The following is a 15,022-nucleotide window of genomic DNA, read 5'->3' as shown; positions in this document are numbered from 1 at the left end:
AGATGAAAGTAAGACAAAGTAAAGTTGAAAAAAACAATAACTAGAAAGTAGAGAGGCGATAAAGCAAAAGAAAGCCAGGTAGAAGGGTAAAGAGGAAAATATTATACAGGGACAGAGGGCTGAGATGAAAAGACAAAAGAAGCAGGAGTCGAAGCGAGTACAAAACAGATACCCCCAACAGGGCGTAGGAGACGAAGGAAGGAGGTGATATAGGATCGAAGAACGGAAGAAAAACAAGTGGTTAAAATTTAGGTCAGAGGAAAAAAGTGAATAATTTATGTACATTTCTCCAACCGTATTTATAGACTTACCTCACCATCTCCTGCAGCCATCCCTACTCTTATGTTACATGGACACAAACAAAGAGGTGCAGCAAAATGATAAAGAAAACACCCGAATAGATCAAATCAGAGTTATACTAAATGTTTGGCCTGTAAGATGTGGGCTACACCTGCTTTCAGTGTTAAATGTAGAAATCACATTTTCATTGTTGTTGTTCCTGAGATTCAAAGCTCTCTGTTGTCACATGCATGTTGATGTAAGACAACAAAACTCAATTTAACATTAACTGTAAGACATGTTTGTAACAATAGACTAAATTTAATTTAAATTTTATCCAGATGCTGCTGCGTTGATTTTTGAAACAACAAATTTAGAAAAGAACTGTAGTTTTATTGTGATATTCCACGTTGGAGAGCAAGAATTCCTGCGGGAGCTTGAATCAACCGTTTTAAAGGACTCCCTGAACCTTGACCACTTCACTTTCTTTACTCCTTTATTGCAGTTATAAACTTGAGTCTAATTTGTTCCACTGCCGAGTGCAGCGTGTAAGGTCGATTGCATTTTAATTACTCTTGGCACTGAGGTGACATTTTATAGCAGGTAGTTTCTGAGCAATCTCAAACACAAAGATGGGCAATGATGTTTCTGTCTTTAAATCTTTTTTAATCTTTTTTTGATTAATATATTACTTTGAGCGCAAACTTTTCCAAAAGTACACCAGGAGTTGGACATTATTAAGCTTCAGATTGTTCTCATAATCAAGATCAAGACTTCAGTCTCAGACGATATTGCTCTAATCGTTCTTGTATCTACAGCTCTTATCACTAACAATTATGTAACCTATACAAGCTGATGGTGAAACTCTTCTTCTGTTGACCTATTAGCCTGATTTTCACGCCAGGACCAAACAACATCGCACAAAGATAAGAAGCTGGAGCCCAAAAATGCTTATTCATCTGGCTACACACCAGTATTCTTATTATCCTTTATTAGCTGAACAAAAATGCATCTAGTTTTAGGTTTACACTAGTCAAAAAAGCAACATGAGTTTTATATCATGAATATTTGAATATGTTCTCCGTCTTTGTTTTAATCCATTTCTCAGCATATAATTTTAAACCCTTACATAACACAAACTTGAGTAGTTGTTGGTTCCTGTTGATTTTAGTCAATGGCAGGGCCGTAATTTGTTTACCGAGTACAAATACGCTCACTTCAACTCCTTAGAAAAGGTTCAGTTTACTACATTATTATGCCAGTGGTCTCAAAAATACAAATAATCAGTGTGTGCACAACACTGTGATCAGTGTCATCATGCTGCAAATGACAAAGCTGCTCCAGGCCAGTTTATTTGCATGCCAGATGCCGGCGTGCAGGTCTGAACTGTTGCTGCAGCCTTACATGACCCTGAGAGCACCACGTCTGAACTTGGTGAAAATGTGACGAGACAAAGATCAGCTGCTCCAACCTGTACCTCTCTGCCAGCCATACAGCTGCATCCCAGGAAAATCTGGAAACACTGTCAGAGCAGAAAAGGCCCGAGATACTCAGGGTCGATGTAATCATCACTGGCAGCCACAACCAATGACCACTGCACAGCTGCAGGCTATACCCAGGAATGCAGAGCAATTCCTTAGCAGCTAATCCTTGCACTTGTGCACTGCACAGATGGCTGACTGCTTGCTTCACATCCACAGACCATCATGTTAAATGTCTCATATATATTTTTTTTATAGTGTTGGTCTATAAAATCTAATATAGCTCAAACTTTGAATACGAAAGTTAAAAAGTTAACACGCCACAAAGTTCTCCAGCTGGTCGTGGGGATTGTACAGTTTTATGAGCACGTAAGAACCATGAGAGTGAATAAAGCTCAGCTGTGCAACAAACTTGCCCATTGAAAGCCAAGATGTGAATCATCTTTCTCTTCATCTGTCTTTCAGATTATGTGTTACTATGTTGATGCATGGTTATTAAAATATCTATGAATTTGCAGCTAAAAAACCAAGTTTGAAGCTGTGATCTTTTAATTTCTGCTATGTTTTATTTATCATTTTAACATGTTTTTGCATTTTAATGGCTTTTTGTTTCCACCACTGACCTTGATGGTGACCTCTGTGCTCTCCATGGGTTTATCACACATCGACTGTGTCAGCGATTCCTCGGTGAACCTGCTGTAAGCCTCACGAACCACCTGCAGACACACACACAGAAAGACACATACAAACATGCAGGATGCATGTAAAAATCGACCCTCAACAGCAGCTGTTTACACATCGTTTCATCATACATGTTTTACGTTACTACAGGACAATGACACACATACACAGGCTACATTTAACTGCACAGAAAGCTCCTAAACAGATTAAAAAGGATCCTTGTGTGACATGACAGAGAGCACTTCTTTGTCTTCATGTCAGGGATGGAGGTTGAGAGGAAACAGAGCCCAGGGGGGAGTTACAATATTTCACAAGTGCCTATTCACTTCAACTGCAGGGAAGACAGCATGGGGGCAGATTGAAGATACAGTAGATGGACTCAAGGTGCACTCTGAAAGTTTTAAAAAGGACAAGAAAGAGCCAGATGGATGTGCTAAAAAAGAAGGTAAAGCAAGAAAAATCGGGATGAGTGGAGATGTGTACAAGAAAAGTGTGAAGGCGTAAACAGGAGAGGTCTGTGCATTTTAAATAAACTGTCCATTAGTCAGCACAGTGGAGGGATAAGGACACAGACAGGGAACGGTGTGGATTACAGTCGGCATTAAGCAAACGACTGACTTTGTGCTTAGAGAGAGAATCCTGCTGAGGAGGCTGTGCAGATAAAAAAGATTAACTTCAAGATCCTTTATTAATTAAATAAAATCATACTTGATTAAAACTTGGTTGGCATCCACTTCAAGGTAGTCTTTCTGGTAAAGCTGGTACTCTTTTGCTTATTTTTTCAGCTCCCACAGGAACACCTGTTCTGATCACTTCAACTTGTGGTTTTATAGTGTGCACCGTATCTCTTCTAATAAAATCTGGGAGACGGATGCAAAGCTGCAAAAAGCCAAATCTGCCAAGAGCAATGGGCGGGCTAAACATGGAGGACTAAACATTTCCACCTTTTTATTGCGCTGTGTGTCAGCAATGACGTGACGTGGCACAGTCTGACTCGAGGAATTCATGGTTCATCGAAACAGTTTAGAAATGTATGAGAACATGACCTTCAAGATTATAAAGAAATTTTATTGCTTTAAAAGTTACTGTTATGGTTGGACTCGCAGAACTTTTTTATCATGCATGGAAATTTACTGTTGTTTGTTCTGTGGTGTTTGAAGGGTAAATGATTGAAGGAGCACACTGCTTGTCTCCAGTTTGCAAAATTTAAAAAAAAAATTCCTTTAAAATATCCGCTAAACATAAAAAGGATGAAAACTTTGACTTTTTTTTAACTTTTTTTGAATAAATGCAGCTGATATGTTAGCAAGAAGTTCCATATCTGATGTCTTTTTACCAGCGAGGGAAGCAAAGAAGTAGTACAAATAGAGGGGGAGGAGGGGGCTGGAAAGATAAACATGGTATTTGACAGACAGCAAGCAGGAGTAAGATAAACGTCAGTAAATGTGACAGAAGAGACTTAAAGTGGAAGAAATAATCAGCAGATAGTGAAGATGTAGAGAGGAGAGCAGGACGGTGAGATGGATGTAATAAAATGCAAAGGATGAGACAGGCGGTCAGGTGAGGTGATGAGTCAGGCGTGATTGATCTGAGCTTCATGTCGGTCTCTTGGGTTAAGTCTCGAAAGGTTGCTGACATCCTCTCACGCACGTCTGAGATCTAACAGCTACAAGAAAATCCATAACAGCGAGGCCGCCTGCTGTCATCTCAACCTCGGCTGTCAACACGCAAACACACATCAAGCTCACACACAACACCACAGCTTTAACACACATTAGAGATTAACACAAATGTACAGTACATCACTGGTGATCACAAACAAAACGTTAGGACTCACAAACATACACTCAGAAAAAGTAACCGCACAGAGACAAATACAGTGAGGGCTGGAAGGCTCTGCTGCTTTAACATTTCTCCCACAATCATCAGTAATCATGAAAAATTGAAATAATCACAGGTCAGGATGTGTTTTATTGGTAAATATTTGTTAGAAAAGGTGCAGGGAAATAAATGCAGGACGGCCAGGAGAGCACATCAGGGGAGAGGGGCTGAGATAAAGACTAAAGGGAGGGCACGACTATATAAGTACAGAGATAAGATACAGGTGAAGATAAATACGCTGAAACTTTGAAATAATATTCTAAACTTGAATGAACGAGGCAGAGGGAAACCCAGAAGGCTTGAAGACACAGACAAAACTGAGGGAAAGGAAAGAGCAGGGAAATACCGATAACATCATCAAGTCATAAACCACAAACACAACAACACAATCACAAAAATCAAAAACGTCAAACACAAGGAAAGCAAAGAAATCCAAACTCAAAAGCAACTCAAAGTTTTAACGTCCTGATTAAAACTGAAGCAACAGCAGCTGATATTTATTTAACAGTAGTGAGCTGTAACAGTGACTGTAGTGTAAATGTAGTTAAAATAAACAGAGTGAGAAGAATCACCCTTTGATGGAAACTTAATTAAGGCTAAATTAAGGATGTTTTTTTATTTTGAAAAGCATCCATGATGCGGTATTTTTAGCCATCTTTGGTGAGCAACTTCAGAGCTTTTGTCCAAGCAGCTGACAGATTTTTTAAATTAACACTTTAAGAAGTGATATTGCTCCATAGCGCCTTAAATCTGTAAAGTCTCAAATGACTTTTTGCAGCTTTAAGTTGTAACTGTGAACAGCGTCGAAACTATTTCTTGTTTTTTGAATTGGAGGGAAACGAGTTTCCCCAATTTGGATGAAAAAAGTGTCCAACATATTCTAGTTGAAATTACATATTGCTTCATAAAGAGAGTGAGTTTTTGTAATATGTAGCATATTTTTAGAAAACCTATGTTCTTGTAATGCATAACTTTACTGTTTTAAGCCTAAATTGAGACTTGAAACAGTTTTACATGAGAACATTTCTTGGAAGGATTGTTAGATGTTAGATAATAAATCATAATTGAATGTTCCACATAATTTGTTTCTTGGAAAATGGAGGATTCAGGCCATCAGCCTGCTATTTATCTGTTAAAACCAGGGGAGAGTTAATCCCTTTAGGAGCTTGGCTTCGAGGCATAGCCTGAACTTATAAAGAGGAGTAAGACTGTAGAAAGACCGAGAATCACAGCTGTGGTTTTTTGTGTGAAATCCTGTTACAATCACATTTCCTGTGCATGTAAAATATGTGATAAAGGAAAAGTCTTGACCTGATTCACGCTTGTAAGATTTCTTTCTTTCTTTCTAAGGAGGAATTCCCCCGACAGGATCCAGAACACAGCATTTAACCATTTTTAAACTTGTTATACATAAATAAATGAGCAGAATGTTACACAATAAAACAATGTTTTTTAATAAGACTTTAAATCAGATCACTTTACAAACCTGATAGATTACCCAATAAGCACACAAACACATGCTTAACTTGATTTACCTGTGACCTGGAAAATTACAGACTTTTTCACTGTATTGCAGTTTTGTGTCTCTTTGAAAACACTTTCTAATTTACAGCTTGTCACATCCTGATACAGGAATCCATTTTTTATTGAACTTTTAACCAGGGCAAATATGATTGTTGAGATTTTTCCGATGCACAGGGAATTATAAGAAAAAAACTGCATCAGGAGAGAGGCAGGAGACAGCACCAAGGCAGGGTCTCCAGAAGGAGTTGAGGGGATAGAAAGAACTCTTTCATTTAACCTTTTCTGTCACTTTTTGGTTTGATTTATGTGTTAGAGCTACTGGGTTACCTTTATGAGCAGCCTCCATTTTCACTACGTAAAAATATAAATATTGGGCGATCGTGGTTCGAGAGTTGGGAGTTCGCCTTTTAATCGGAAGGTTGCCGGTTCGAGCCCCGGCTTGGACATTGTGTCCTTGGGCAAGACGCTTCACCCGTTGCCTACTGGTGGTGGTCAGAGGGCCCGGTGGCGCCAGTGTCCGCCAGCCTCGCCTCTGTCAGTGCGCCTCAGGGCAGCTGTGGCTACAATGTAGCTTGCGATCAACAGTGTGTGAATGGGTGGATGACTGGATGTGTAAAGCGCTTTGGGGTCCTTGGGGACTAGTAAGGTGCTATACAAATACAGGCCATTTACCATAAAGTTAAAAAAAAAAACTTCTGTGACAGCTGGGATCAGCTCCAGCCGCCCACAGACCAGAGCAGTTAAGAAAATGTATGTATAAGACCGAGCTCTATTAGTAAGAAGTGTTATGGATTATTTAATATTTTATAATGAAAAACAAAAGTCAAAGCCAAATTATAACAACAGTTTAATGTGAAAATAAGAAACTTACTTGTGAATAATGTACGGTAAGCAACTGGAAGAATAACGACCGGGCATCAAGTGATAGACTCATTTTTCATGACTGGTGTCATTAAGGAGTAAATGTAAAAGCAGCAAATAAATGGGGGGTGTCTCACATCATGTCACATTTTAATTTATTACTTTGCATCACTCGAGAAAAATGAACACATAACACTGAATGCAGATAAAGACGCACACATTAAAAGGAAACAACTGACACACACACACACACACACTTTCTGGGCTGTTTGGCTGCACAGGTAAAATTCTCTACACAACAACAAACAAACAAAATACACATACAATGCACACAACTCTTCAACACTGCCTTTCTGTTAGCGACTAAAACACACAAACAGCACGTACACCCACAAATATTACACTGCATATTTACCTTGTGATTCACGCCACACTATAAAACACCACCGAAGAAGAAGAAACGTGTGCACGCTTAGCTGGCTGGGTTTTACACTAGCAGTGAAGCTTCAGTATGAGCAGTTATCATAACCACACTGTTTATGAGTAACTGCAGTGCTCTGAGGTTTTACCAGCAGTGGGGGAGAGAAGAAGCGGAGGGAAGGAGCGGGAATATTTCACTGATGCTGGAACCAAAGCGCCACACGTGATATCAGCGTGACTTTCTCAAAGTTAGAAATTCCCAGCTGAAGTTACGCCAATATTGAGGAGGTTAAAGCCATCTCAACAGGTCATTCAATCACTATACTGAAGTTTAAAGATCCCCTCCAGACATGTGTGCAGACTCTGTTTAAAAGAATGATTCGAGTCCGAGTTTTTCCCTTAAAAAAAGGTTAATTAGCCTCCTGGAAATGCCTAAAATGACATAGTTGCCCTCCGTCTTAATGGGAAATCCTGAATTTATGAATACGCAAATGTCTTCCGCTTCAAAATTGTAATACTTTTGGCCTATAAGGTGTCTCCTATATACCACTGAAGGGTTATTTTCAATATATGTGCAAATCAAACCTCAAGTTTCCACATCATGGTAGTGAAAGTCATCTATTGAACCACAGCTAACTTCTAGTGTAGCATCATCATTCCTGCTTGAACACCTTAAAGTTATATTTCCAGACAAACTTTGAACACTGGAGGCAGAGCCACTAGTGAAAATAAAATTTCTGAGTGGAGGGAAACTTTAAAAAAATCAAAGTTTTTTTTTGTTAAAGCAAGTAAAGCTGTTTCTGTTGTTCCCAAACTCAGATGGAGCCAAGCAGAAACAGCCCTCCTCTTCATCAACTGAGATTATTACTTGTTTTAAAAAACTTGAGACTTAATAATGGATTAAATGACTTGTTAAAATGGGCATTTCTAGTGTTTGCACCCCGACCTGGCTCAAAACTGTGACTGAAATCCTGCAAGACAATTCCTAAAGTTGGCTGAGCTGTGAAACCTGAATAAGATATAACATCTAAACTGATTTTCCTAATTCAAATCTCATTTTTTGACAGTAAAAACAGAGGAACTGCCTAATTTTGTACGACCACTGTGGAATATTGCATTTTTTACCCCATTAATGTAGAGCAATCAAACTCCATCCACATAATAACCTTATAAAGTGAATTAAAAAGGATGCAGCTCAGTCACATGACTGCTGAAAGTCTGCAAGGATCACAGAAACAGTTTGTTCCAAGTCGTAGAGCCAGATCCACTTACGGTAATTTATCGACTTTTTGTCAAATTAGGTCTTCGATCAACCTCTGCTTGTTCATTAGGATTGATAGCAGTTTCTCTCGTGTCCAGGATTTATCGAGTGTGCCAGTGCTCAATATCTTTAATGGCTTCATACAATCTCAAACACACTGAACACATCGTTTTTGAAACTGTCACCAATGGTCGGGTCGCACAAAAGCCAGTTGATCAAGGAACTTATTTGCCACAAAAGCAACACATCTGTTCAGACACCAAAACGAAGAAGGGGGAGCAGCAGTAAAAGAGGCCAGAACGCAATTCTCTCACCAAGAAGAGGCTCCGTGTGAGGCTCCTTAAAGTAAGAGGGAGAAAACGCAACGCACATGCATCAGCGTTAGCCGGGCCAAGAAATCAGAGACATCCAGCTGAGAGCATGAAGGCCTCTATTCACGCTCATACTTTCAATTCACTAAACACTCATGAAGCTGAAGCAAGATAAACAACATTAATGCACCATAACAGTTTTCAATCTAACATCTTAAATATTTTAAAAAACACAGAGAGCATAAAAACCAGTGCGTGCATTTATGTTTCTGTGATGACTGGAAGATACCTCATATTTTTATTTTTGTCACATTGTCATTGGTTAGTAAAGCTAAAATGTATTTGTGGATTGGGGATCGTGCAGTAAATGCAAAAAAACCCCGCCTACATGGGCTAAAGACATGTCACCTAATCTACAAATAAAAAAAGTAACTGAAATGTGAAGCAGCGCTAAGATTAAGCCATAAAACATTTAGATTTTTGATGAGAATCCAGCTTAAAATGCAAAATCCGAAACATTAATTATCCATCCATCGTGACACAACTGTGAATTTAGCCTTTCCATTAAGTAATTAATGTGACATATTGTTATTGTAAACATTTGGTATCCTCTAATAGGATCTGCAGGGCCATCAGTCTCTGTGGCTGTAGCTGGTTTGTTTACAATGAGTGAGCCATCTGCCTGCAGCAGGTTTTTAATTGGTCCAATCGGTGTAAAGGATCATTTAATGGGGATTCTGGGCAGCAAAGTGTTAACGCTCTACTAGTTTTAATGACCTCACAGTCAGCTTTTAGTTAAAACAGTGAAAAACTGTTATTTTCTGTCTAAATTAGTTTGAAGCTGAACGATTATCCCTGCCAACTATTTTTAATTACATCAAAAGACTGAATTCTTATTTCTTCATTTATCAGGCAGACTGATTTAAGCATTCACTGCCTTTTCTATTAAATGCTCATAAAATTGATCTGAACATTTTCCTCAAACAGTTTGGTTGCTCATATCGAACCGGCGTCCCCTCGGCACAGCGATCAATTTCTGAGCGTGATGTTTAGGTGCTTTCTATAGGCGAGTCATCTGTTTGGTGTGTAATGGGGTTTTAATGGGAATCCATAAATTCACTTGGTTAACAAACCGCCTCCTGGGGACGCCGGGTGAGCAGCCGGGGTTAACTGTCAACTCTTCTAAATCATCCAATCCGTCAGTTGATCAGCCGGTAATGAGCAGGTGAATCAAAGAAAGCGAGGATTTTAAAGAGCTGATTGGAAAACAGTCACCAGTTTGTTTTTGTCTCTGCAGGCTCAGCATAATTAAAATATATTTTATTCAAAATTGACATTTCAAGAATGAGAAACAAAATAATAACCACAGCTCAAAAAGGCTTTGTGTTATAACTACTTTTTAAAAACAACACAGACTCTCTAAAGGCTGATTAATGGCACTAAATTACTATAAATCATGAACAAATCAACTGAAAATCAAGTTTTTTTACCTGGTGGGTTCTAAACAATTTCTGCTCCAATTAAGAGACATTTATTATGGATTTGTCTTTTTTTTTTAATTATTAAAATGAAACTAATCATGAGTATCCTGCACAGTGCAGTCTCTAAAAAAATACCACAGCCCAGAGGCATAAAACTCTGTGCAGACTCACAAATAAAACTGTGTGAATGCCCACAGCAGAAAAGCATATTTATAAAGGCATCTGTGCTCTTTTACATTCTTAGTCATTATGAAATGTTATGCACATGCACAAGCCTCATTTTGGTTCTGGTCTTTAGCAATAAATTCATCATTAACATATAAAAGTCACTCTTTGCACCTCGAGCTATTAATGAAGCAATTAAAAAATCATTTGAAGAAGAAGAGGTGGAGAAAAGGAGATGTGGATTCACTGGTCTCATTTCTGCAACTGTGCAGTTCAGAGCAAAGGACTCTGGCAGAGGTCGGTAAGTATGTAAGCTACAGCTGTGTGCAGTACCCAGAATTCATCAGTGAATAAGAATAAGAATCGTATGATAACAAGAAATGGAAGTAAAAATCACAGTTTTGCAGTATCAGGCTTGACTTGCTACTTGCTCCAAAATCATGTGTATACATGGTCCGATGTCTTTATGTATGTCTTAATTTATCAAAACTAGTTTTTGTGTGTATGTGTATTTATGTTTATAAAAAAGGTGTGCATGTTCTTTTCTATGTTATTTAAATTCGGGGTCCTTTTGTCTGTGTCAGCATCCCTGGATATCAGTTTTGGGAATGTTCCTTTGTAGTTCAATTCCACTGAGTCGTCCTCAGCAACGGTGATCTGTTTAATTTGGGTGTGAACATGTTTGCCTGGTGCAGCACTGGAGGGGAGGAAGCTGACCAGCTGACCATCTTCACTCCCACAGCAGGAGCAGGACCATCTGCCTCTCCCTCCCATCACAGACATCACTGTCCTGCTGCTCACTTTCTTTTACACCACCAAGAGAAATAAAGAACTAAAGATGGGGGTTACCTGTCTGAAAGCCTCGCCGTCACTCTTGCCAGCCTGCTGAGCAATAAGCGTCAACTTCTTGTTCTTCTCGTTCCTCTTATGTACTTTATAGATGCAGGACAGCAGGCACGCCAGCAGCATGAGGGCAACCAGGCCCAGCAGCGCGAGGATGGCCAGAGTCAGGGGAGGCAGCTTATAAGCTGAGCGAGACAGACGAGGACGGGTAAGGAAAAAACAACCATGGCGAGTAATAATGAGTCTTCTGTGACAACAGGAATGATGCTTCAAAACCCTGAAAGAACAGATATCAGCTTTCATCTCTGCCTCCTTTAAATCTCATCATTTTCTGCTGTTAACACGTCAGTCATCCGTGCACATGTGCCGGCAACATCGCCCGCATAAAACTGATAAGAAATAAATAAGCATTTAACATCGTGAACTATAATACAGAAAAACACAATTGCAGAGCCATGATAAATATCATGCGTTTTCTCCTCAGCAGGAATTAAATGATCCGATGTGGGGATTTAAGGTGCTCTTATCCACTTGCATTTATTATATTTATAAATATTACTCACAAATGTTAAACTGGAAGTATTAAAGTAAAATGTCACTAATTTATTTATTATTCATTGGTTTCTGCTCTTCTGACTCCCTTTGTATTACACTTATATAAAAATAGAAATACATCGAGGGCACGCAGGCACATAAATGTCAGCAGCCTGCAGTGTTGTACATCCTTCAGCATGTTATTGCTTAAATTATTAATATTTATGACTACACTGTGACACAGAAAGACCAGCTTCAGTGTCTGCTCTTTAAAAAAGGGAAAATCAGAAATGAATGTATAACAGCTGTATGTAGCCTCTGGACCTGAAATGCTAAGCTGCAAAAAATGCAGAAAAAAATGCTTTTTTCATTTCCAGCAGGGGGCGACTCCTCTGGCTGAGGAAACTATCTCACAGCTCAGTTCATCTATGACTCAGCAAACACTTTCCTAATGAGTTTTTGATTTGAAATGCTAGCTTCAAGTCTTATTTAATACAACACGAGGTTCTTTTGTAATCTACGGTCCCATTAGCTGCAAAAAAGCTGGAAATGATTTCAGGCATCATTTGTCCTTCATTTATCAGTCAGAGGCACTTTCCTCTCTCTGTATTGATTCTGATGCTCCAACTTCTCAGCGTGAGTTTGAATACGATAAAAGTTTGATGGTAAGCCCGGTGCTCTGTCTCTCTTTGCTTCCAGCCTTTGTTCATGTAGTTCATGTTGTATTACACTGACTTGCAAACATGCTAGCAGCCCTCTCTGTGTCTTTATTTGCATTTTTACAATACAAAAATTATGCTAATTAGTTTATTATCAATTCAATTTTCAATTCAATTTTATTTATATAGCGCCAAATCACAACAAAAGTCGCCTCAAGGCGCTTCATAGATACAGAGAAAAACCCAACAATCATATGACCCCCTATGAGCAAGCACTTTGGCGACAGTGGGAAGGAAAAACTCCCTTTTAACAGGAAGAAACCTCCGGCAGAACCAGGCTCAGGGAGGGGCGGCCATCTGCTGCGACCGGTTGGGGTGAGAGAAGGAAGACAGGATAAAGACATGCTGTGGAAGAGAGACAGAGGTTAATAACAGATATGATTCAATGCAGAGAGGTCTATTAATACATAGTGAGTGAGAAAGGTGACTGGAAAGGAAAAACTCAATGCATCATGGGAATCCCCCGGCAGCCTACATCTATTGCAGCATAACAAAGGGAGGATTCAGGGTCACCTGGTCCAGCCCTAACTATATGCTTTAGAAAAAAGGAAAGTTTTAAGCCTAATCTTAAAAGTAGAGATAGTGTCTCTACTTGTTAGCCAACAGCAATACAGAGCATGTTGTTCATTTAAGTGTGTTTTTTCACTTACGGGCTACATCTATGTAGACAGCAGCTACAAGATGCCCAGCCAGGTCTGTCACACTGAAGACGCCCGAGTCAGACACTTGGACCTTCTTCAAGGTGAGATGTGAACCCTCCACGTTCACCCTGCCCTCCAGCAGCGGGTCCATCGGCGTCACCACAACCCCCTCGTCCACGATGGCTCGGCCCCGACTGTCTGATTTGGGCTTGAAGACGACGTTGACGCTGGAGTAGGGCAGGTGGAGCTGCATGTTGAAGTTGTCTCCATAGGCGAGGTGCTTGAAATACAGGTGATCTGTGGCAGACCAAAAAACACACATAGTTCTGTGTGTGTGTTCAGAGAAATTTAAACTTGATTTAACCTGTTGGAAGACTAATTTTTCTAAATGCAGCAAATATAAAACTTAAATGTGATGCTGCTCACCACAATAGCATAAACACAGGATATAAATGTGTCACCACAAACGTAATCATATGATTCTAAGCCAGCCTGCATTAGTGGGGGTCTGTGGATGCCCTGCTGTCCTAAACCAAGACAAGGGGTCAGCAAAATAGTTGTCTTTAAAACAGACCATTGTGCTGCACTGGTGAAAATTACATGTAAACATGTGGAAATGTTTAATAATAATAAAACAGGGATGTTTTCCCAGATTATCTTTAGGCCAGTGAGACCCAGGGTTGTATGTCTTTTGGACTTTTTAAAATCTTATTAAACAATATTCAGTTCAATTAAATTCAATTTTATTTATACAGCACCAAATCACAACAACAGTCGCCTCAAGGCGCTGTACCTATTACAGTAAGGCAGACCTTACAGTAATACGTACAGAGAAAAAAACAACGATGACCCCCTACGAGCAAGCACTTTGGCGACAGTGGGAAGGAAAAACTCCCTTTTAATAGGAAGAAACCTCCGGTAGAACCAGGCTCAGGGAGGGGCGTGGCCATCTGCTGCATGGGATGAGAGAAGGAAGACAGGATAAAAGACATGCAGTGGCAGAGAGCCAGAGATTAATATCTGTTTGGTTTTCTGTTTGAGTCTTTATGTCTTACATTATCTTTTTGTTTCTTACGTTTAGTTACAGTTACTGCTCGTACAAAAGTATTAGTTTCCTCGGGTTCTTCTTTTGTTGACTTCTCATTTTGAGTTTACTGTTGTGTCTTCAGTTTCCCTGTTTAGTTCCTTTCTGTTTTAGTTAGTTAGTTGTGTTTTAAATTTAGTTTTACTTCACTTGTGTCGTTCTCCTGATTACTTTCACCTGTGCTTTGAGGCTCAGCTGTGTCTAACTCCCTGATTAACCCTCAGTGTCTGTGTTTATATAGCCCCAGTTTCCCTTCGTCCTTTGTATCAGCAACTGTTAATTTTCCCTCTTAGGTTCCTGCAATTGAGTGTGTTGAACATCTGTTTTGCATTTTGAGCCTCATTTATGAACTATGACATTCCTCCAAATAAAAAAATTTGTTTTCACTTTATTATTTTGTGTCTGTGAGTCCTGCGTTTCAGTTCCCTTTCACACCCCCGACAAACAGCAGTGGGCAGGAAGGACCCCACTCTGACTTGGTGGAGCACGGAGAAACTATTGAGTATGAAGCAACATATCAATCATTCATTCAATGAGTCTGCTGCACTGAGGCTGGACTGAAACATGGGATGAACTGATTAGAGGTTAATGAGTTTGGTTAATGAAATTTGGTGGACATTCATCCTCCCAATGAGATAAATTACTCATGACATTGAAACACAAAACCACACAGTTATGAAAAAGAACATCTATATTACTCATAATAAAGTCTCCCACGAGGCTTAGCCGTATATTGTTATAATACTAGTTAATTAAAATGGTACATAACTACATTATCTGCATGAAAGTATGCAAATGTTGGCATTTAGCTCAAAGACCAGCCTCACAGAAGCTCTTGTGTTGCTGTAGAAACTCA

The 15,022-nt window shown here is 39.4% G+C and overlaps 1 protein-coding gene across 1 annotated transcript in view; it reads right to left on the bottom strand.

Annotated features, from left to right (window-relative positions):
• The window catches only part of LOC146548733 (uncharacterized), a 32,501-nt gene that overhangs the window by 7,827 nt on the left and 9,652 nt on the right, over nt 1-15,022 (bottom strand). The window contains exons 7-9 of the mRNA XM_085261634.1: nt 13,092-13,379; nt 11,195-11,373; nt 2,384-2,476 (exon numbers count right to left, since the gene is read on the bottom strand). Of these exons, the coding sequence (XP_085117760.1) occupies nt 2,384-2,476; nt 11,195-11,373; nt 13,092-13,379 (560 nt within the window). The remainder of the gene's footprint in view (nt 1-2,383; nt 2,477-11,194; nt 11,374-13,091; nt 13,380-15,022) is intronic.

Source organism: Mchenga conophoros, linkage group LG22 (genome assembly GCF_057382185.1).
Source record: "Mchenga conophoros isolate Kocher_MC1m ecotype Shallow Benthic linkage group LG22, M_conophoros_male_GT1.1, whole genome shotgun sequence".
Taxonomy (NCBI): domain Eukaryota; kingdom Metazoa; phylum Chordata; class Actinopteri; order Cichliformes; family Cichlidae; genus Mchenga; species Mchenga conophoros.
The sequence above is the reverse complement of the archived record's forward strand: the minus strand, read 5'-3'. Positions and strand labels throughout refer to the sequence as shown.